At 51.4% G+C, this 22,924-nt stretch overlaps 7 protein-coding genes across 8 annotated transcripts; 3 read left to right on the plus strand and 4 right to left on the minus strand.

Moving 5' to 3' along the window:
- Positions 1-7,453: 7,453 nt before the first annotated feature.
- Positions 7,454-10,234, minus strand: TrAFT101_005113 (uncharacterized protein). Of its 2 annotated transcripts, XM_024908263.2 has the most exons (4): positions 10,091-10,234; positions 9,871-9,963; positions 8,736-9,499; positions 7,454-8,658 (listed from the first exon to the last, which is right to left on the minus strand). In XM_024908263.2, the coding sequence occupies exons 1-4, from the start codon at positions 10,100-10,102 to the stop codon at positions 8,628-8,630; spliced, it is 900 nt and encodes a 299-aa protein (XP_024759522.1). In that variant the 5' UTR covers positions 10,103-10,234; the 3' UTR covers positions 7,454-8,627. The 2 variants fall into 2 exon arrangements, with proteins under 2 accessions (XP_024759522.1, XP_065983499.1); XM_066127388.1 differs by having other exon boundaries at positions 7,454-9,499.
- A 710-nt stretch (positions 10,235-10,944) lies between these two features.
- TrAFT101_005114 (uncharacterized protein) lies at positions 10,945-12,377 on the plus strand. The gene has a single exon (XM_024908262.2). It carries the CDS (start codon positions 10,959-10,961, stop codon positions 12,327-12,329), a length of 1,371 nt encoding a protein of 456 aa, XP_024759521.2. The 5' UTR covers positions 10,945-10,958; the 3' UTR covers positions 12,330-12,377.
- Positions 12,378-12,722: 345 nt separating this feature from the next.
- On the minus strand, positions 12,723-15,589 carry TrAFT101_005115 (uncharacterized protein). The gene is made up of 2 exons (XM_024906751.2): positions 13,898-15,589; positions 12,723-13,815 (listed from the first exon to the last, which is right to left on the minus strand). The coding sequence occupies exons 1-2, from the start codon at positions 15,276-15,278 to the stop codon at positions 13,148-13,150; spliced, it is 2,049 nt and encodes a 682-aa protein (XP_024759520.1). The 5' UTR covers positions 15,279-15,589; the 3' UTR covers positions 12,723-13,147.
- Positions 14,977-15,606, plus strand: TrAFT101_005116 (uncharacterized protein; the record flags this gene model as incomplete). Its single annotated transcript, XM_066127389.1, has 1 exon — positions 14,977-15,606. Exon 1 carries the CDS (start codon positions 15,277-15,279, stop codon positions 15,604-15,606), a length of 330 nt encoding a protein of 109 aa, XP_065983500.1. The 5' UTR covers positions 14,977-15,276.
- A 169-nt stretch (positions 15,607-15,775) lies between these two features.
- On the plus strand, positions 15,776-19,405 carry YSH1 (endoribonuclease ysh1). The gene is made up of 4 exons (XM_024908261.2): positions 15,776-16,119; positions 16,187-16,284; positions 16,662-17,790; positions 17,874-19,405. The coding sequence occupies exons 1-4, from the start codon at positions 15,967-15,969 to the stop codon at positions 19,104-19,106; spliced, it is 2,613 nt and encodes an 870-aa protein (XP_024759519.1). The 5' UTR covers positions 15,776-15,966; the 3' UTR covers positions 19,107-19,405.
- A 232-nt stretch (positions 19,406-19,637) lies between these two features.
- VPH1_1 (H(+)-transporting V0 sector ATPase subunit a) lies at positions 19,638-20,514 on the minus strand (the record flags this gene model as incomplete). The annotated part of the gene is made up of 3 exons (XM_066127390.1): positions 19,638-19,810; positions 19,883-20,062; positions 20,151-20,514. 3 exons carry the CDS (start codon positions 20,512-20,514, stop codon positions 19,638-19,640), a joined length of 717 nt encoding a protein of 238 aa, XP_065983501.1.
- Positions 20,515-20,516: 2 nt separating this feature from the next.
- VPH1_2 (H(+)-transporting V0 sector ATPase subunit a) lies at positions 20,517-22,528 on the minus strand (the record flags this gene model as incomplete). Its single annotated transcript, XM_024900373.2, has 3 exons — positions 20,517-22,162; positions 22,232-22,310; positions 22,400-22,528. 3 exons carry the CDS (start codon positions 22,526-22,528, stop codon positions 20,517-20,519), a joined length of 1,854 nt encoding a protein of 617 aa, XP_024759518.2.
- Positions 22,529-22,924: the final 396 nt, after the last annotated feature.

Here is a 22,924-nt window from a genome sequence, read left to right on the forward strand (position 1 = left end):
TGTAGTATCAATTGCTGCTGAGCAGAATGACGGCCAATTTTCGATTTCGTTACATCAGCTAGTAAATCCAGATCTTTGGGACGGTTGATTATGGGAGCGGGCCGAGTAGAATCTCCGAGGCTACCACTGCCTAGTACCTAGATAGGCGATGGACGGTCATATCCGTCCCAATGTAGCACAGTATGGAGTCGTAAAAAGCAGGTCTAGATTAGAGGGCAAACATAATGCTGCGGTATGTGCAACTCACATATGCATATTGCCATGCCGTCAAAGCGCTGTATTGTGTTCCTCCTTTAGGCTGTCTGCCACGCTGATTGACAATATGTTGTGGCTAGGGGCAACACATACCCCTTGCACCTTGAGGCTTGGATTGCCTGGTATTGAACATGATGGCACCACGTCAAATCGTGGTTTGCATCTCTAGGAGAGGCATCGTGCTACCCGACAGGCAAATGCTTGATAAAAATCCCCTGAAATGGTACTCCTTTGACGTGGCATTCTTTTTGTCTCCATATTTAGACACAGAATATTCGGAGAAAGCCGACCGGATATGGAGTTGGGAAGCGGTCGTGGTAGCAGTACTGTAGTACCTATATCCCTTTATTGCTGCAAAAGGGGTTTTCGGGAGGATCTTGGCTTGCATCAGTGACTCCTGTAGCAAAGAGTCAGCTACCCTGAAGACGACTCGCGGGCAACTCCGTATGTCACGAGGTTGTGGATTATTCGTCACTCTTTCAGGCTGTTGGCGGTGAAGTACAAGGTGCCAGGATCAAGGACAGCACACCGTATTAATGCAGCGTTAATGCCCGACTTTGTGCCTGAGGCTTTATTGAAGATTAACAGCGAATGAGGTACCAGTCAATACGGAAGTTGGTGTGCCGTGCACAATTGGAAGGAAAGAACGTGGCTCGAGGTAACCGCCACCCACGACCATGCCACGAGATCTAGATCAGCCACATGCACAGAAATAGCAGGATGGACAAAGAACAGATGGATTTCAGCAGCCGCCAGTTACACAACAATCGCTAATTGATGTTTCTACTGGTGGATGAGATACTTTATCAGCTCATATGGTAAGGATCAAACAGCCTTTAGATGCTGCGTTTTGTTTGTTGGGAGACGTGCATTGGCAAAATGTCACCTGCGCACACCGGGCTGCGTGCAGGGCAATATGGAGAGCGTGCTGGACATGTACGTCAGTGTGAGCCCTGGCCCCATATAAGCTGTGGGTAGCAGTACTAGCAGCAGCAGTAGCAGAGTACCATTGACGGCATGCTCTGGGAATTGGGGAGGGAGTGCATCTAGACGAGAGCACAGTCTACGTCACTTCAGTCGAATTGAATTCAGCTAATTCAGGAACACTCAGCCGGCGCAGCAGCTGGGAACAAACAGCTTCGTGCTTTGGGTTGTGCTCTGCTCAGTTGCGGCTTGAACGTGGCGCTGAAGTTTTCATGGCATAGACGTGCTGCCACACACGGGGAGCCAGACCAGGGGCACAGCGAGGAGGAGGCGTGTAAGACGGCGCCGCCAGCCCGAGCTATATGAAACTAGCACCCATTGGCTTTTCTTTTTACTCGTGTGTTTTAGCACTTGATTGTTTTTTTTTATTACTTTTATTTTCTTTTTCCTTTTATTACTTTGCCGTCGTAGTACTAGCACTAACATGGATCAGAGCTGTTTAGAGCGCTTCAGCTGGCCGCTACAACTTGCTTCTCCCTTTTCGCCTCCCGTTGTGTGCATGCAGGCGAAAAACATGCATGTTGGGAGGCTGGCCCGGAACCGCTCCCGCGGGACACAGATGGAGTCATGGCGGCAAAAAGAAGAAGAAGAAAAGCAAAGACCAAGTAAAAAACTTGATTTCAATGACTCGGGATCGGCGGGAGAGACGGTAGTACAACAAGCCGGTGATACTGCTAATAACAGCAATGATAGCAGCAGTGGTCAACTGTATAAGCGGATGATGACGGCGGTCCCTTGCATTGCAACTTGCCACTCCCGTCTACTGCATCTATTCTAAGATGTTTGATGATGATGGATTGCCTTAAGAGTGTGGCGTATGTGTGTCCGATTACGCGAGTTGCTTTGGGCGATCAAATCTTGCTGCTGCTGCTACTACCACTACCGGCTTACTGCAGAAAAAGAAAATACAAGGAGAGAAAAAGTAACTCCGGATGCTATGCCGAAGCCGACTACGCGCGACTCTCAATGCAAGGGGAGCGCTGTTTCGTGACGGAGTAATTGGCCTTCCAAGAATAGGAGCAGACGGAGAAAACACGCCGTGGCACGTTGACCGACCGACTGACCGACCGATGGCTTTGATCCCCGTTCACGGCCTCGCCTGTTTGCATTGCATTGCATTGCATTGACAAGGCAGCAAAAGACGGGGAGATGATGCTCGGCTCCCGGTCCATACAGGCCCAGGACGCTGCCTTGTGCGACCTCAGATGTCAGGCAAGCTTCGTGAGTGGCTAGGTACATACATACCTAGTACCCGGCTCTTCTAGAAGATTTCCGGGCAGAAAAAAAAAAGAACCTAGAAAAGAAGCTACCGTTTCGGGTAGATGCTGGTGCAAGCTGGTACTGCGACTGCCTAATATACGATACGGAGCCGCCCAGGCATATTTCAGTGGGCAGCAATCCCAATCCAGTTCCGCAACAGGACTAGCAAGATGGCAGCATGCAATGACGGGAAAAGAAGGGAATTTAAAGTAGCGCCTGGGCCTTTTTAACTGGGCACGATACAAGCTCGTACTCGCACACACCCGCTCATCCAATCTCTCTGCTGCTAAGCCGTACGGGCTAATCGACGCTCTACTGTGCTGTATATCGTCGTGCCGTCTCCCCGGGACCAAAAAGTCTGCTTGACGCCCAACCCTCGTCGCCCACCTCTCCACCGGAGGCGAAAGAAGAGAGAGAGAGAGAGTCAAGAGCAGGACCCATCCCCCTTGGCTCCCCGGGCTGGCTGACCAGCCTACCAGCACCGCTGCCCGGGCTAGCAGCAGCAGAAGAGCTACGGGGAGCTGATGCCGGCGCGACGGAAGGGCTCTGGAACAAAGCAACCTTGCAGGACCCTGCATATGTTTGTTCCATACGGTCCTCTGGCGATGTACAGACAGGGGGAGAGGCCTTTGTGCTGGCTGCAGCGCGGCTTTGGCTCCACTAATGAGGCTCCCAGGGCGGACGGCGAAAAACGCAGCCCAGGCCGGGCACGCAACCAGGTACGCGGTGCCAGAAGGCACGCCGTCAGTTCTTGGCCCGACCGACCTGGCAATATCTGCGGGTGGCGATGGGACGAAGGACGAAGGACGGAGCTGGACTGGATTCGGGATCTACTAGCCTAGGTCCTATTGTATGTATTATACTACTAGCAGGCAGTAGCAGGCAGTAGGACAGTGCAGTATGTGTGGTAATACATGCCGTCTCCATCCATCCATCCACCCATCCATCTCACGTTGAAAAAAGAAAGGTGCGTCAACACATGCGTTCATGCTGCACGCACGCATATGCACAGTGATACACACACCACACCAAAGAGCACATGTCTTGACGGGCACAAAGCTACTGCTGCTAGCAGAGTTCCAGTATTGACGAATGGCTGGTTCCAGGCTCATGCCCATCGGCATTAAGGTTCAAGCCCGGCGACGTCTCCCTCAGGAACCTGCGACAGCTCTTTTGCTGCCCGGCAAGGTGATGCGCCACCAGCCCAGCGTTTTGGGTCGTCGCCGCGCCTAGGCCTGGGCTGGTTCCAGCGCCGTTTAAGCTGCAGCAGTGCAGTATGATGAGCGGCTGCTGCAGCAAGTACAGCGCTCGCTACAGCACAGTCGGCCCTGTATGCGCTGCTGTACTTGTACGTACCTCGCAGTGAGGTGCCCTAAAACATGGCCCGTCCAGGACACCCCCGGCTCGCTCCCAGAGCTTGTTCCCTTGCTCGCCCAAGGGCTCCACCGCCGCACCGCCGACATGGATTTGCCAGGATCAGGCGGGCTCCACTTGTTCCAGGAACGAGACAGCCATGGATAGGCTTCTTCTCTGGGTAGGACGAAAAAACGAGACTGCACTCCCCCCTTCTGACAGCTGCTGCCGCGGATAGGTACGTACCGCCGGTGCCACCCACCGTGGACGGGCCCCTTCGCTCCTTTTCCCTTCTGTTTTGGTTCCCCGGACTGAAGACAACGTCTCTGCTGCTGCGAGTCAAGGTACCGTCCTCGCTGCCGCAGGTTCCCTTGCTGCGTGTTGTTTTCCAGCAAGACCTTGGTAGAATTTTTTTTTGTTTGCATTCATTAAAAAAAGGTAAAGAAGAGTGTCTGTCCGATGGCTCAAACTCGGTACAAAAAGGCGCTGCTGTCTCCCTCGCTTGACTGGATTCTTGCCATGCTCTTCACTCACTCCTCTTCCAATCCAGCCAGCTTGACCATTCCTCGCCCTCTGCAGTAACAAGCAGGCTTCAACACAATCTCTCTCTGTCTCGACACCAGACATCTTTTGCACACACTTACAACAACAACAGCCCGTCATCTCGTTACCAACAAACTGCCCTGCCTAGCCCAGCCCAGCCCTGCCTCTCCATCCATCCGTCTCTCTCGCTCATTACCAGGCCCACTCGCCGCATCAAAAAAAAGAGGAGCCCTGCTGCGCGGCTCACTTTTGCATCGACCGAATACGGCACACACCCCAAATATATCCACACCAGTGTCAGGTACCCGTGGTTTAGCGGCGTATCCGATTTCCTGCTAGGACACGACTCTTACACATACTTTTGGGCGGTTCCCGTTTAATTACGAGCTACCCGTCGTCAAGGGCCCCTATTCCCACGCCTTTGGGCAAGAAGCTTTTAATTCCTCTCGTTTCCCGCTTCGATTCGGTTTTCTTTTTCGATCAGAACCATCATCCATCCTTTTGCCTTTGTTCCTCTCATTACTGCGCCGGCGTTCGAAAAAAACAAAACAACCAGTCCACTCCTTTGGCTCTTATAACGAACTACCTACTACCTGCCTTAATCTAATAGCCGTTTGGCAATCTTGACGCTCTCTCTTTCTCACACACACACACACTCTCTCTTCACGCCCATTTACACCACTTTCACCTATCTCTTTAATGTAAGTCTTTTTCCTCACTCATGGCTTTTGCTGCTGTGACCTCTGTCTTCACTCTTTTATCCTCCACCACCAATACTAACACACTGCTTCTCAGACCTCCAACATCACACCAACAACATCCAAAATGGTTGAGTCCTGCTCCAAGCCTTCCAACTTCGGCCGTGGTGCCTATGATACCACTGGCCTCCCCAAGCCTCCTCCTCCCCAGCCTCAGTAAATGGCTGTCAGCACCGAGTGCGACCTGATCGGATCCTCCACAAAATGGTTTTCGGATAACACGCTGTTTACGCCTCCACCACACTCTTTTTCATCTTCGACCACGAGGCTCTGTCGCAAGCGATTAGGGCCTCACATAATCTTTTCGTACTACTCTTAATTCGCACACTGTGGACTTGCAATACGGGAATTTTTTTTTCAGAACATTCGCCGTCGACAACGAAAGAACGCTTCGCACGATTTGACTCTTGGATCATTGGTGTCATCTGGGACTTGCTTTTTCTTCCATGGGATTTTCACCAAAAAAATGGCGTTCTACATAGACGGACCTTTGTTTGCGGGGATTCGCTTCCCCATTCTCTCTCCTTTTTTTTCGGCGCACCCTTGGCAAGGGCAACAACATCCACTGGAATGAACTCGCGATAATTTCTGATGTCTTGGATCTCGCATCTCGCATCTCGCATCTCCATTCATTCCGGGAATCCCTTGCTTAAGATCGAAATATGCCTAGACGTCGATTTTACATATCCACGCCAAGGGATATACACACCATGCTGGCATCCGAAAGGGGGAAAACAAAAGGATGGAAATATTTTGGCTTCAAAATGGGAAATTTGGGTTTTGATTTTTTGCATATAGACTTTTAGGACCTACCGTCCACACTTTTTGGAAAGATTTTCTTTTTCATTTTTCGGTTTACGAACCCTTCGCGGGGGAATTGTTTACCATCGAAAAGCACGAGCGGGAGGTTGGGCGTCATGACCAACGGGCTACTTGTTGGTTGCTCAACGCTACTGCTCTGCTTTTTTTTTTTTCCTTTTTCCTTTTTATTTTATTCATTGTACAATGAAACCTCGGGGGGCAAAAGAAAAGAAAACAATCTTTGAGGGGCCTGGGCCGTGTTGGCAAATTTTACATGGTCTGAGCTGAAGATGGCTTTATGGAGGATACCCCCTTATTTGACAACTCTAGATAGATATATTATAGAATAGACTTTGCTACACAGCAAGATTTACTGTTTTACTTTATTGCTCTATTTCGTTTACGTATGTTTTTGACTTGTCTTGTAAGTTTGCAGTGCCTCTTTTCGATTGACTTTGACTTTATTTAATTTTATTTCTTCTACTTTTTTTTATCTTATTTTATTTTATTTTTGCTTGTCATATATCATTTCCATTGGCCTCCCTGCCTTTCAATTAGACTGAATCATATAGACGGGATGACTAAATGACGCGAGATTCACTGCGGCAAGGGAAAAGGCTAGAGGCTAGGAGAGAGAGAGAGAGACTAGAAGTGAGAGGCAGCCCACCTCAGAGATTGGGCGGCTAACTGCTACCTGCAATATGTGATACACGAGTGAGACCGCGCGGCTGTGTTGCTCGTTTCTTTACTTTTTGATGAAAGATGATCAGGGGAGGAGATATCACCAGATGGATGACGGGCATGAATCGGAACAGGACAAGGGCGGTAGTTACGTTGGATCTATTGGAGCTACTACTACTGTTTGGTTGGTGATTGATGCTTCCCGCTCTCCCTTTTTTTTTTTTTTTTTTTTTTTTTTTTTTTTTTTTTTTTTTGAAACCTGGGCAGCTCAGCTGATGTTTGTTGGGCGCTTCCCCCGAATTGATGCCTGGTATTTTTTTCATTCGTTCTTTCTTCTCAAGATTTGTTGGCCTCGGATTAATATATATGTTAAAAAAAAGAGGGAGCTTTTATCCCGGGATCCGGGGAAGCACGGCTGCAGGACCTGGACCTGGGACCACTTCGGCACCAGCAGCAGCAGAAGGGGAGCTACTGGTCGAAAAGGGCTCTAGTTCCAGGATGCAAACTGCACGATGGGCGATTTTGATGCAAGATAGATTGGGGTGTGATTGTGTGGGGCGCATAGGTTTGAGTGGTGGGAAAAAATAAAAAAAAAAAAAAGGGAAGAGAAACGAGATGCAATGCAACGCCATGCAGAGTTGTCATGACGCAAGTTGTTGCCCTTTTTTTTTTTTTTTTTTTTTTTTTTGGGTGTGTGTCTCGGTGATCTCTTGATGTGGTGGTGTTGAACCATTGGACCATGTAGGTGCGAGATTGTAACGACCATGCGCGTGAATGGATGGATGAATCATACACAGCGGATAGCTGTGCTCTTTTGTGCATATTATAATACGAATGTACTAAAAAGAGGCCTGCATCATTCGATTGTCTATTACAAGTACATGCTGCCCGCATTGCGTATTTGTTAATAATGGAATCAAGGTACTATGTAGTTGTCGCTGTAGTTGTTTTGAGAAGGTTTTGAATTTTACCGACACGTACCGAGTACCAGCGCATTTAACCTTCACTTAGATGGAGTCCTTCGTATAACATCAACGTTATGCTGCATTAATTTACCGGTGCTTTGGGCCATGAGCGCAGAACTCAGGCCGTGAATCTGCCACAACTGCTGTTAATATGGTATCGATTTATAATGTAAATCAAGTGTGCAGAGAGAAAAGAGAGGAGACAAGAAAGTCAATAATTTAGTGCTTTCCAAAGCCAGTTTGAGTTTGACTCCATTCACCGAGGCAGGCAAGGGGGCGCAAAAGACAAGGTACGAGAGACATGACAGCTCAGATTTTGGCCAAAACGCCTCTCTCTTCATGTTCCTTTTACCCATTTTTCTTTCGTCTCCATCCTTTTTCCTCCCCCCCAACAGGTTTCAGTTTCACATTTGTTTAGACGGGACTCGGATTCAACTTGCTGCTTTTTTTCCCCCCCCTGCCACTTGGCCCCGGCAATCCTTGTCGCACAATTGAAGAGAGAGCATGGGGCATTAAAAAAAAAAAAAAAAAAAAAAAAAAAAAAGCAAAGGCGAGACAAGACTCCAGATCGGACGTATCAGATGCCCTCGCTTATGTATGCGCCAACGGCTGCAAAGTTCACGGGCGGCTTCTAATCCCCCTTCCGCTTAACGAGCCACTACCATTAGTGTTACTGCTACTGCTAGTGTTCATGTTAGGCGCAGCGGCACCAGTGGCTGCATCAGCACCAGCATCGGCGTCAAACAGCATCTCGTGTTGTGCTGGCTTGGCTACTCACACGCCCCCGGCTGAGCCTCTCTGGTTCTGGCTGGGATCGCGTACAAGCAACATCTCATCGGTATTACTCCGTACATCAGGCCGAGATGCTGTGACTCAGGATCCCGACGCGTGCCGTGTCGCACAGACGAGGATCATCATCTCACTTGCTGCTTGCGCATTTACAACGTTGCCAAGGCCAACTACAACCTCCTCCTGGAATAGCTGCTTGGCCTGCCGGATTCGCTGATGCCTCTCATCCCACAGCTTACTATGCGACGGTAAGCTCGGGGTAAACATCGCTAGCAGATACTGGTTGTCAGCCCAACTAGACTATACATACTGCAAGCATGCACTGCGGCAAGCAGAGCCGACTCACGTTCGTCGCTGGAGCGGCATCTCCCTGCGCACTCTCTCTAGTTCGTCAAGGTCAATGTCCACGAAGCCAACCTCCTCGACGGCTCCGTCTTCCGCGTTGCCTTGTGCGTCCGCCACGCCCTTTAGGCAGAGCAGCACCTTGCCCCATGGGTCAACAACCATGCTGCGGCCGTAGCTGGCTCGCTTCTCGTTGTGGCGGCCAACCTGGGCCGCTGCCACTACGTAGCTTTGCGTCTCGATGGCGCGAGCCCGGAGCAGCGTCTCCCAGTGAGCCTCACCCGTACGCAGCGTGAAGGCACTGGGATACGTGATGATTTGTGCCGGACGGGTGGCCCAGGGACTGTTGCGACCGGGCTGGGCGAGCGCGAGCGCTGTTTCGGGGAACCGCAAGTCAAAGCAGATTAGGCTGCCTATTCTGCCGACGGGCGAGTCAACCGGAGCAGTAAACTTTGTGCCTGGCTGGACGGTGGCGCTCTCCCGAAGGGCCCCGTAGTCAAAGACGTGCAGCTTGTCGTATGTAGCCGAATCTTGGACAACGCCGTCCGAGTTGATGTACAACGCCCGGTTCAGGATCTTGCGGGTTGGCTGGTCGGCCTCCTGGCCCAACACGGTATCGTGAATGCCGACATGGACGGCGATGGAGTGGGCCTTGGCAGCGGCCCGGAGACCTTGGACAAACGGAGAAGACGCTTGTGGGACGGCCAGATCTAAGGAAGCCTGAGCATTGACAGCGATGTAATCTGATGCTTCTGGGAGGAAGAGAACCTGAGTGGCATTTGATCGTCAGCTTGGTTCGGCCGAGGTAGAGCGAAGCGTAGACATGGGCGTGATTATCTGAAGATGATGAGCCAGCAGTAGTTGGAGGGAATGGAGATGACGCAGAGCAGCATCAGAGAGAGCTCGCTTGCCCTGGGCATGAGGCCACATTCCTCAGTCCCCGGAGATATGCCTGGTACAGCATACTGCGGACAGAGTAAGAGTACCCGAGCAAACTCCCCTTGCATAGTATCTCGCGATCGGAGACAGAGTCTCACTAGAGTCTCAGCATCTGAGGCGAAATTGTTGTAAAACAAAGGGATGCGTGTAGCAGCACTGTAAACACGGGGTATATGAGAGAGTTTCTGGAGAGGCCATACTTGAGCTCCGCCAAGGGCCGCCTTGGCAACCAATCTCACACACTGGTTTAGATTCGCAGTGATTGACCCGGTGGAGCAGATCTGACCGACAGCCTAGCCGAGCTCGAGTGAAATCATCAGTATACCGTATGCCATACCTATTAGAAGTAGCTCTTGGTCTTTCTTCTCTTCATTATCGGTGTTGGTAGAGAAAGATGGATGCGGGATGTTTGAGACGTACTGCGATGGCCATTGCTTGTCTATCAGATTGATGGACGATGGGCTCCCAACCTCCACTGCTGGTAGCTTTGTTTGATGTATGAGCTACTTGTGATGAGAAGTAAGGGGCGAGTGATGGATGTCCTTTGCCGAGTGAGTGACTGAAAATGCAGCAGTTGTTGCATGCAGCGGCTGCGACTGGAGCTGTAAGTTGATATTCTTAATTGGCGCAATCGCGCCGTGTCATTGCATAATCGAGGCACATGTGTTTTGTGCAAGTATCGTATACTATGTGCTTGGGCAATGCCTCTAGTATGTGCTATCTGGGCACTATAAAGTACATGACAACACCCGTACTAAGTCTTGATCAATTTAATTTTGCCAGCTGCACTTGAACCAACCGGCACGACAGCCAGTGCATATAAAATACCTACCATGTTGCATCGCTCTATTGCTATTGCCGCAGTGTCATCCCGCATACTGTAATGGCGCAGCACTTTTAGCGACGATTCGACACGATGCCCCAATCCAGAGCCCCTCACCCTCACTGCGGCGACCTATAAAAACACACGCCACAGTTGATACCTGAGCGTGAGATAGGCAGATGGCACAAAGCTTAGTCCAAGCCTCCTCTTCATTATCTCTCCGCATTCATCAGCCTCTCTTCTCGTATGACCCAGTTGCGGACATCATCGGCCAGTGATTCTTCCGTCATGATGGAGCTGTGAGGGCAATTTCATTTCATTATTCATCGTCTGTTGTTTATAGGCGATATTGCGCTCGGCTCGGCTCAGCCCAGCTCAGTTCTTCAAGCGACATATTACTGCACATCTTTTTTTTTTTTTTTTTTTTTTTTTTTGCAGGATAACCTCGGTCGTTGCTTGCCAATCATGCTGTCGCTACTGCTTCACTTGCTCTTCCTCCTCTTGGCCGTCGTCTCAGCCACGCCGTCGCAATACTGCCTCTCTGGTCTTCCCCGCGATGAAGTCGACTTCTGCATGGCTGTGTCGCTCTATCACAACCACTCGACGGAAGCCCACGATGTCTACCTCTCATTTGCCATGAGGCGATCGGCCAATTCCAGTGGCTCTCACGCACTGGGATGGACCGCCATCGGCGCTGGCCCCCAGATGGCCGGATCCCTCATGTTTGTCCTCTATGGCGATCCCGAATCGTCCGACGGCGCCGACCCGACGCTCAGCGTGCGGACCGTCTCAAAGGGCCATGCACTGCCTCAGCTCATCGCCCAGAATGAAGCTGCCAAGGACCTGGATGTGCGCGTCTCAGAGACAAAATGGACCAAGGCTGCCGACGGCGAGCTGTACGTGGCTTCGGCGTCCATCGTCTGCTACGCCTGCTCCAAGTGGCAGGGCACGGAAATCTCGCCTGAGACGGTCTCGCAGCCGTGGATCTGGGCGTGGAACAAGCAGCAGCGCATGAGGGGCTTCCCGCCGGACCAGCAGCTGGAGATGCACACGCTCCTTGACGGATACGGCCATTTCTACGTCGACATGAAGGAGGCCACTTCGCACAAGGTCAGTGGACCTCCGGCCATTGTCGACGCTGGCGAGGATTCCAACATTGGCACGTCTGATCGCCCCATGGAAGAGACAAAGACGGGGCTGTGGCAGAAGCTCATGTCGCGGCCTCTGGCCCATCTTCACGGCTTCTTCATGATGGCTGCCTTCTTGGTTCTGTTCCCCGCTGGAGCTGTGGCCATCCGCTCAGGATCAGACAAGTCGTTCCGGTTCCACTGGCTCATTCAAATCGCAGGCCTCGTTTCAGCTTTCAGCGGCGCAGTCCTCGCCATCATCATGAGCGACAGCATCTTTGCGTCGCCTCACCAGATTGCCGGCCTGGTCATCTTCTCGCTGCTGATAGTCCAAGCCCTGCTCGGCTGGCGGCATCACATGGACTTCATACGCATCTTCCGCCGCACGTGGATCTCCTACACGCACGTCTATCTCGGCGCTGTGATACTCCTGGCTGGCTGGGCCAACGTAATAAGCGGTCTTGTGCTGTACGGCTTCAGCAAATTCGGTACCATCATGATGGGCCTCTTCATCCTGCTTGAGCTGTTGGGCGTGGGCGCATGGTCCTTCCTGGCGAGACGCCGCTCTCAGGCTAAGGATTCGGGCTATAAAGAGACACCGGAGTCATCAGCGGCGTATTTTGCTCTGGATGATATCCCGGAGAGTGATGAAGAGGATGATGTACCGGAAGACAGAGGGCTTATGCAGAAGGGTGATGAACGAAATTAATGAATTGGCCACAGTCGGCTGTTTTTTGGAGTTTCCTTTCCTTTACTTTTCTCTCTCTCTCTCTCTTTTTTTTTTTTTTTTTTTTTTTTTTTTTTTTTTTTGGATAATAGATCGGGTATTCGCATAAGTCTCTGTATTTGCCTCCCTTGGTACTGAATGAAGAAGCTGGATGGTAAGATAAGATGTTGTTATTATCAGATAACTTCGTATAATGTGACTAAAGAACTTTCGTGATAATACGGGCACCGAAGCAGTCATTCATGTACAGAAGCAGCTGGTGAGGACCCCAGCTTATGATTTTTAAGACCAAAAGATTCAAATCATAAGACGCAGCTAGCTGCCTTGCTCAAGTTGGGCACATGAAATTCACGGAATAGCAATTTCAAAGCCAAACGCCGTCTATTTGGAAGCAGTCGTATCATACTTCGCTGTATATCTCATTGACTCTGCTTCCCCCTCAGCCTAAAATAACTTGCTAGCTTTCAAATACCGCGTCCTGAAACCATAAATCACATGCCTGCAAATAAGGGGCACATTTCATCCCATCCTAGCCCATCCATTCATTCAAATAATATGCACGTTAGAAAGGAAGGGGGGTAAAAAATGAAGGAAAAAAAAAAAAAAAAAAAAAATAGGCAGACGCATTTCTCCCAAGAAACAAACCAGACTTCTTCTTTCAAAAGCCCACCGTCTATTTTTTCTCATCGATCATCGCTGTTAGCTAACTGGGTATTTCAACTATCACTGAGCCCGCCCATTGTTTCTGGATTCCCACCCCCTCAGGTTTCCCCCTGGTCCCCGCCGTGGTCATTAAGTAATTATTTAGGATTCGAATTGTCCAAATGTATATAAGCGTGTTGCAACGCCTTGGCTTCTCGGCCATCTCTTTCTAGCACAGCGATCCAGTCACGAAGCTGTATATTTTTCCCCTTTTCTTTGTCCTCTCGCCACGTGCCCAGTCTGTTTCGACCTTCCGTAGTCAGCGCCATGTTGCCGGGAGACGATACGCTGGGCACGCCGTTTGGACCTTTGCCTGGTCCTGGAGTGGCTCTTGTCGGGGTACTAGCTCCGCTTCCTCCTCGGCCGACATTCATCCAGTCGTAGGACTTGGCCTTCTTCTTGCCAAAGAGGCCTCCCTTGCCTCCCAAACCTGCAAACATGCTGCTGGTTATGTTCTGGTTGGCATGGCTACTAGCCTCTTGCGCTTTCATTTGCTGCGTCTTCTTCAACTCCTTCTTCGTCATCGCCTTTTCCGTTTCTGGAGCTACTGATCCGGGCGTGCCAGGTGCTACGCTTCCCGATCGTGAGCCTGAAGTGCCTGCATCAGTTATGCCATCTTTGCGCATCTGCCGTCTACGCAGTCGAGCCTCTTCCCATTCACGCTCTTGCCTGGCCAAATCTCGCATTGTTAACGTTGCGTAAGAGGCAATCTTGGGCAACTTTGCGGGCGGCGGTTTGACAACCGTATCGCCTGTGTCGGCAGGACCTGTTGAAGTGTGTGAGTAGATCATGTTCACGAAAGGAAAAAAAAAAAAAAAAAAAGGCATCGGAAGCGTCAGTGAGCTTACGTTTTAAAGGACTAGTACCGCTGCCAGTCTCGGTGTCTTTTCCAGTCCCATTCGCATCGGTAGCCGTTTCCATGGGTTCTAATGGCTCCGCGTTCATTGGAGCTGCTGCTGCTGCCCACTCTGGAGGTATTTCTCCATGCGACGTCTTTTGCCGTGTTCTCGAGATGATATTTGCGTCTTCAATCAACTCACGCAGTCTCTGTTTCGTTGCTATCGACATCAGAGCAAGTTGGTCTACTAGATAAGCGTCTTGCGGAATGAAAGAACCGCTGGTTTCCACTACGGTGCCATCCGGCCCCGGCTGTGTCTTGACAGTAACTTTGGGTGCCGCAAAGTTCTCCGGCAGCTTCATCTTTCCCATAGAATGAGTGTTGTTCTTGAGCTCAAGGTTAAGACCGAGATGATGTTCGCGGGCAACCTTTTCCGCTCGACGATGCAGCAGTGCCACGAGAAGGAAAGGATCGTTAATTTCCTGAGTCCTCTGTACAGCAAGCCGCATTGAGGAATCCTGCCATGCCTGTTCAGCGGCCTGAGCACTGTACTGCTGTTGTGACAATTCCGTAGGCTGAGCAGGTTGGTTAGCAGGGCCAGCGCCGTAAAATGTTGACTTAGAACCCGGTGGGTAATGGGCAAATCCCGTCCTGGCCTCTGATATTGTCTCGAGGGCATTCGAGTAAAGCTCTGCCATATACTGTTCCTCTGCACGGAGATCGATGCCCGTACCGGCCAATGAATCGGTCACGTCATACTCGTAGTCTTTCGTTGGCCTTTCCGCTGGCTTCTGAGGAGGGCCCATGACACCAGGAGCCTGCATTTGTTGAGGTGCTACTTGCGGCATGGGCTGCATTGTTGCGTTTGTATATTGGGGCATTGAGATCGGAGTTGGTAGTGGCACTGGAGTTTGCACTGGTCCTGGCATTGGCACTTGCATTGGCGATTGTGTTTGCATCGGGGCTTGCATTGGCGTCTGCATCTGCACTGGCGTTTGTATCTGAGCTGGCTGAGGCGTATGCATGGTGGGCGTTGACACCGTCGGCGATGCAGCTGGAAGACTCAAGCCTTGTGGAGGATGGCCATTAGTGTACGGCATAGGATATCCAGCTGTTGTAGGCGGTGTTTGCGCATGAGCTTGGGGATAGGTCGGAGATCCAGCTGGAGGTGGGGGAGTAGCCGTAGGCACAGGGCTCATGGTGTATGGCGAAGCAGCATACGGCGATCCGGGTTGTGACATGGGGCCATCTGTTCGAATTCGTTTGTTGGGAGGCAGCGCAAAGCCTGACTGTGATGAGGTCGCGGGCGATGGGCTTGGCTGAGGAGGCGAAAATGCCCGCTGTGGAACCTGCGACGGCGGAGCCTGTTGCTGCGGCTGTGGTTGCGCCATGGTGTCTGGTTCTCTGACAATGGAATCAAGCGAATGTCCCAGTAACAGCGAATGCGGCGAATCTGTCCCGCGAGGCAAACGAAAGCCGGGGTGGGTGATGGCGGCTGCGGCAATCGAGGCGCTCAACAGGCAGCGAAGCCTGTCACGGTCACCGTACCTCGTCCCATCCGACGCGCAAAATCAGCACGAGCTTCCCGAGCGGAATGACTATTTGCTTCGCTGGGAAAAGTACGGCTCCTGGGGATACGATGTCGGGGGTTTCGGGGATGGAAATGCGCTTCGTGCGGTCGTCGTTGAAAAGCCGGTGATCTGGAGGCGATCTGTATGAAGTTGAAGCTTCGCAAGCAGAGGTTGGGGGTCGCGTAAATTTAAAGTCACGTGCACCGGAGCTTCGCAGCCAACCACGCGTCGCTACCCGAGCTTTAGCCGCTGCTATTGTCTCGATTCGCTGCCGGCCAATTGATGCCGCCATGAATAGCTTCAAACTTCACGCTACCTCGCCGTGACTATCCTTGAGGATACCATCCGGCTATTGTTGCGTCCTTTGCGCAGCGGGTCGAGGCACCGGTGCTGAACTGAAGCTCACTCTCTATTATTAGGATAACCAAAGAAGCTTGCTCTCTCCGTGCTGATGTGAATTGCTGTCTCTTCCCCCTTCTAGGCAGATATATTTGACCAAAACGCGACCATGGCATCCAAGCGCAAAGCGTCTGCGATGAATGCAGCTGCCCAGGATGAGCCCGTAGATCCATCCGACGAGCTCATGTTCCTCTGTCTTGGAGGCGGCAATGAAGTTGGACGGTCGTGCCATATTATCCAATACAAGGGCAAAACAGTGATGGTGAGGAACCTCTACGACGCCCGCAAGCTGCCATGTGCTCCGGCTAATTGTTATCTGCCCCGTGTAGCTCGATGCCGGCCAGCATCCTGCATACGATGGCCTCGCAGCCCTTCCATTCTATGATGACTTCGATCTCAGCACCGTAGATGTGCTCCTCATCAGCCAGTAAGCGATATATCCCATGCACAGCCAAACCCCCCTCCCCTTTCTGCCCTCATCAATCGAAACAAAACCAAATACCAGGCTATAGGCGAAGGACGAGTTGGTACTCTTGCGAAGGAAAAGGGCATTGTTCATCTGCACAGTAATGCCGCGGTGTGTGCTCTGATGCAGTGTCTCTCTTCAATTGTCTATATGTCTCTGTCTCTCTATCCACTTGTATGCCAGTTATGAATACAATATGTTCTTCGCCCGTTCACACTCTTGCCCGAGATCCATCATTGCTGCCTTTGTGATATACCGAATCCAATACGACCTTCTACTGCTTCACGACGGGGAGCCTCCACGATTACCTCGAATCTTTCGCTAACCCGTGGCGATAGTTTCCACATTGATCATGCAGCATCGTTGCCATACGTCCTGGCCAAGACCAATTTTCGCGGCCGTGTCTTCATGACACACCCAACCAAGGCCATCTACAAATGGCTCATCCAAGACAGCGTCCGTGTAGGAAACACGGCATCAAACTCGGCGACCCAGCTCTACACCGAACAAGACCACCTCAACACCTTTCCACAAATCGAAGCGATTGACTATCACACCACTCACACTATTTCTTCCATCCGAATCACTCCTTATCCGGCAGGCCACGTGCTAGGAGCAGCCATGTTCCTGATCGAGATTGCCGGCCTCAACATCTTCTTCACTGGCGACTATTCGCGTGAGCAGGATCGACATCTTGTCTCAGCAGAGGTGCCCAAAGGACTCAAGATCGACGTTCTCATCACCGAGTCAACATATGGCATAGCGTCTCATGTGCCGCGTGTTGAACGAGAGCAAGCTCTCATGAAGTCCATCACAGGAATCCTCAACAGAGGCGGCCGAGCGCTGCTTCCGGTATTTGCCCTGGGGCGAGCCCAGGAACTCCTCCTGATCCTGGACGAGTATTGGGGCAAGCATCCCGAGTTCCAAAAGTTCCCCATCTACTATGCCAGTAACCTTGCCAGAAAGTGTATGGTAATCTACCAGACATATGTTGGTGCCATGAACGACAACATTAAACGATTATTCCGAGAACGCATGGCCGAGGCCGAGGCCAACGGTGACGGAGCAGGCAAGAACGGACCTTGGGATTTCAAGTATATTCGCTCTCTCAAAAACCTGGATCGCTTTGACGATGTCGGCGGCTGCGTTATGCTCGCCAGCCCGGGTATGCTCCAAAACGGAGTGAGCAGAGAGCTCTTTGAACGCTGGGCTCCTAGCGAGAAGAACGGCGTCATCATTACTGGTTACAGTGTTGAAGGTACCATGGCCCGGCAGATTATGCAAGAGCCGGATCAGATCCAAGCCGTCATGTCTCGAAGCATAGCGGGCGCTCGACGGGGGCCAGGAGCAGATTCGGAGAAGGTGCTTATTCCTCGGCGCTGCAGTGTCCAGGAGTACTCTTTCGCCGCTCATGTTGATGGTGTAGAGAACAGAGAGTTCATCGAGGAGGTCGCCGCACCTGTTGTCGTATGTTATTCCGTTTTCTATCAAAGCGACTTGCTTCAGGAGTGAGTGACTTTTGACTGATTAGTACTAACAACGCTGTATAGATTCTTGTTCACGGCGAGCAGCACAACATGATGCGCCTAAAGTCTAAGCTCCTTTCCCTCAACGCCAGCAAAACCACAAAGGTCAAGGTCTACTCTCCCCGTAATTGTGAAGAGCTCCGCATCCCGTTCAAAGCCGACAAGACTGCCAAAGTCGTTGGTAAGCTGGCTTCCATCTCGCCTCCACAGGACATTGACGCCTCCGCACCTCTTGTAACCGGCGTGCTTGTCCAAAATGACTTCAAGCTCTCACTCATGGCCCCCGAGGACTTGCGTGAGTACGCCGGCCTCAACACTACGACCATCACATGCAAGCAGCGTCTCACATTAAGTGCTGCGGGCGTGGACCTAGTCCGTTGGGCACTGGAGGGGACTTTTGGAGCCGTTGAGGAGCTCCCTGAAATGCGTCGCATCAAGAACTCCAAGCAGGATGGAGACATGGATGGCGAAGATGAGACGATGGCCGAAGATGCAGACGAGGAGGTTGCCAATCTGGTGGCAGCTTACCTTGTGATGGGCTGCGTCTCCGTACGTTATCGCACCAACGGCGAGGTGGAGTTGGAGTGGGAAGGCAACATGCTCAACGACGGCATCGCTGACTCCGTCATGGCCGTCTTATTCTCCGTGGAGAGCTCGCCCGCCGCCGTCAAGCGCTCCTCCGCCAACAGCAAACATTCTCACTCCCATGGCGAGCCTGATGACCGTATCTATGCTGCCCAGCCCGACAGCAAAAACCCCCACGCCCATGTCTCCCCTGCTGACCGTCTCGAACGGCTCATGTGGTTCCTAGAAGCTCAGTTCGGTGCAGACAACGTCGGCCCCGTGGAGGAACCTAAGCTCCTGCCACTACCCGCAGCATCTCCGAAAGAAGAAGAACAGAAGAAAGAAGGCGACGAAGACGACGCCATGAAAGCAGAAAAAGCAGAGGAGGAAGAACAGAAGCATGCCAACGGCACTGATACAAAGGCAGAAGAAGACATGGACCTTGACGACAAGAAAGTGGCCGAGGATGAAGATGAAGCCAAACAGCAGCTTCAGGAGCGGCAGTTCAAGGAAATCGCCCGTCTACACAAACTCGGCATCCCTGTCCCCGGAATATCCATCAAGGTAGACAAGATGACCGCGACGATATGGCTAGAGGATCTGGAAGTGGAATGCAACAACAAGGTGTTTGCAGACAGAGTCCGCGCCGTGGTGGAGCGAGCAGTTGAAGTTACCGCTCCGCTGTGGGGATGATGAAGATGGCGAAAAAAAGGGCAAAGGGGAAAAAGGAGCGAAAATCCTAGGATGATATAATAACTAACGGGAGGGAAAGGGATTCATCGGATATGGAGCTTTTGAAAGTTTATTATTGACGTGGCGGCGGAGTAGTCAAAGGGGGAATGAACACAATACTTGGATGGATACATACATACACCAGCGTTGAAGAAGAAGAAAATTCAAACATGTAATTCACAAAATACAAGAAACCCTTCATTGATGAACTAGATTGTTTTACGTTTATAGTGGTGATAGCAGATCAGCAAAGTATGCCATTAAGTTTCCTTTTTACATTCTACCTTCTACTTTTACATAGAGTGCATGTGTGAGTTGACGTATAAAGAAAGAGATGCAAGATATAATCATACAAAGAGCAGTGGGCTATTACTAGCTCACCAAGTCTACTACATAGTTGGAAAAGGAAACAAAACAAGGAGAATAAAAAGGAAAAATAACATTAATACCACAGATAAGACACCGCTTCCCTTGTCACGCATATGCACCCGCTTATTCCAGGTAATTCTTCAACTCCTCCGACTCTTCTATCAGCGTGTTGAAAGAGAAAGGCGCGAACGGCCAACCCGCAAACTCTGCAAACTTGGAGAAGGACTCAACCCACGCCAGTCGGAGAGAGTGCAACATGGCGCTTGTACCCTCCATACAAACCAAAATGGCGATTGCTGGTAGAGCTGTTAGCGTTGTATTCGAATTAAAGAAAATGGTGCGCGCGCGTGTGTATATATATCACTTACTAAGGAAGAACCACAGGTAAAAGCCAATGACAATCATGATGACGCCGAGCAAACCTGGTCGTGTCAAGCAGGGACCGATAGTCATATCCCAAAGCACAACACTGAGCTGCTGGTGCGCAAGTGACAAGGCCCAAAGACGCAAGTAAGACGCAGTGTGAGAAACGCAGTTCAAACAGAACTCTAGATAAAAGTGATACGTTAGCATTATGTAGGATAGATAACGGCCAGAGCAGGTTCTTTCAGGTCGAACGGCAGGTCTGTTACTTACCAATGGTGTGGATGATTTGGTGAATCATGACTTCGCTAAACTCGAATTCCTCGTGCTCCTCGTCAATGTTCTGAGAAATCATAGCAACGCCTTCGTCCTCGTCAAAGCTATTGCCGTGTCCACTGACCAGGGCCTCACTCTCATCATCGCCGTCCAGGGCGCTAACCCGGGAAGTCTCGCCGATGCCCCGATAGCCTCGAGCACGGGTCTGGCTATTCTCCCAGCGGAGGTAGAAAGGCTTGAGGAAGAGCAGGATGGGCACTTGGGCAAAAGCAAGAAGCAGAAGGATAGTCTGAACATACTCCTGCCCAGCGTACAAACGCTCGTCCAGCTTTCCTGGCTGCAAGAACATGTAGATTAACATGTTCAGAAGACCAGGGGGTTTCTTCCAACGGCTGGCCAGTCAACAGACCACTTGTAGATGATACACACAACGAGATAGCCAAAGATGGACTGGAAAAATATCATGCCGGGGATGAAGTTGCCCCAGATATCAATGGGTTTCTTGAAGTGTCGGGCGTTGATGTAGGAGAAGCACAGCGAATAGGTCATGTGTGCCCAACCAAGGATAATACTCATCTTCATCTTGTAACTGTTGGTGAAGAGGAGGTTGTTTTCAGTACCGTGCCAAGCCGAATCGAGACCAAAAGGATAGCGATGGCCGTTATCGTTCAAGACAGCAGTGACTGTATCGCCCTGCTTCCAGTTGTCGGGACGTTCAAACTCCCATGCGCTATCCCAGAGAGTCATGGACTTGGAGAAGATATCGTTGTACATGAGACCAGTGAAAACAGAGAAGACAGCCATGACCAGAGCGATATATCGGCCGTAAAAGATCATGGCAAACAGTTCAAAAGAGACTTTCTTGAGCGACTTCTCCCAGTAAATCATGGCCAAAGCGGCAGCAAGCATAATGACGGCGTGTCCAAGGTCACCAAACATGACAGCAAACAAGAATGGGAAGGTGACGATGACCGGCAGAGCAGGGTTAACTTCCTGGTAGGTGGCCGTGCCGTACGCGTTGACAATGGTTTGGAAACCTTCTGTAAACTTGTTGGTTTTGAGGTAGGTTGGAGGCTTCTTGTTCGTTCGAATCTCGTTAACAATGGAGGGAACAGATAGGCCAGCTCGGTTGGTTACATCTTGAAGCGTAGATCGGATGAGAGGCATATCGTTGGTGGGGCACCATGCCTCGGCGATGAGGGTTCGGCGAGCCGAGTCGTAGGAGAATAGGTTGAGCGTGCTGTATACAGCCTTTTCCTTGGCGATGAGCACGGTCCATGGAGCCAGCGACTGGGAGATTTGGTTGAGCTCCGCCTCCAGCGTGGCTTGGGTGTTTCGGAGGACATTCTGCACGTCCTCCAGGCGGTTGTTCACCTCGTGAATCTGGTCGCGGCGGAGTTCGCTATTCTCGTCGACGTTATAAACATCGGCGCCCATGGACTCGGAGATCTTGCGGATCTTGTTGAGGATTTCCTTGCCGTGGGCGAAGATGACGAACACGTTCTTCTGGATGGCTTCGTTGTTGGTCGGGTCGATGAGCGGCTCCGGGATCTCCGACTGGTTCATGTACAAGTTTCCTCGAAGGGTTCTCCAGAGGATACGCTCAAAAGCGGCGACACGGTCCCTATTGATGACACCGGCGACGAATCCGATGTTCATGCCGGAGAATGAGCGCTCAACATCGGATGCGGTGTTGTGCTGCTCCACGTCGGACAGAAGAGGCGCATCGTCGTTATCAGTCGAGGCGCGGATCTCATCGACGTTGCCGTGAGCGCGGTCGAAAAAGCTTCCAGCCTCTCGCAGAACCCAGCGCCACTCAGTGAGGTCACCCTCGCGCTTTTTAAGTGTCTCATAACTGTCGTTGAGGGCAGAGATGCGCTGCTCGAGCTTCTGAGATCGCTCAGCAAGCTCGTCGATTTCCGACGTCGATGGGGACGCAAGCTTCTCGGCATCAAGATCCAGCTTTCGCAGAGTAATTCCAGCCTTCTCCATCTGAGCATAAAAGTAGCCTAAGGATGAATCCGTTAGTCGAAAACGCGGTCGAGTAGGTGGTGGGAATTATGTCGTCGGTGACGTACGCAGTTGTCGCTCCACATTATCGAGACGCCGAATCTCCTGAGTAAAGGTTCGCTGGAAAGCGCTGACATCCTCATTGAGCTGATTCCGAAGAAAAAGGATCAGTTAGAATCTTCATCATATGCCAGCAGCATCGCGGCTGAGGCGACAGAAGGGGGCAAGAGACCTACATCGCGGAACTGGCAGAGTCCAAGCTCTCCGAGCGCAGTAACAACCTCCCGACCGATTTCGTTGGAGACGTAGAGCTGCACCATGCTCATGTCCGCCGAGCGGAACGGCGTGTCCTTTCGCGGAGCCATGGCGACGCTGGCGACTTCAAAGACGCCCAAAGACTCACTCGGCTCGAGGGATTGGCGTTGATGTCGAACGAGAATAAAGAGAGACGGGCGAAGACAGAGCTTCTTTTGGAGATGGCAAGTAGACCACGGCAGGCGCTTAGCGGTTGGAGCCAGCCATAGTCTAGGGCGGCGCCGCGAATTGTTCCGTGCGCAAGGTACCTGCCTGCGTCCGTCACGTGCACAGCCTCAAAGGCGTTCTTTAGGAGGCTTCAGCTGCATGTACCAAATACGGAGGCCCCGTCGGAGCCAAAACTAGGGCCGTGTCAAGGTTTCAAGAGAGACAGTATTGCGTGGCATGGCTTCCTTTTGCTTTCGTAATGCATAGAATTCCAACCTTGCTCCTTGCATTAACCGTTG

The sequence above is a fragment of the Trichoderma asperellum genome, chromosome 3, assembly GCF_020647865.1.
Source record: "Trichoderma asperellum chromosome 3, complete sequence".
Classification (NCBI taxonomy): Eukaryota; Fungi; Ascomycota; class Sordariomycetes; order Hypocreales; family Hypocreaceae; genus Trichoderma; species Trichoderma asperellum.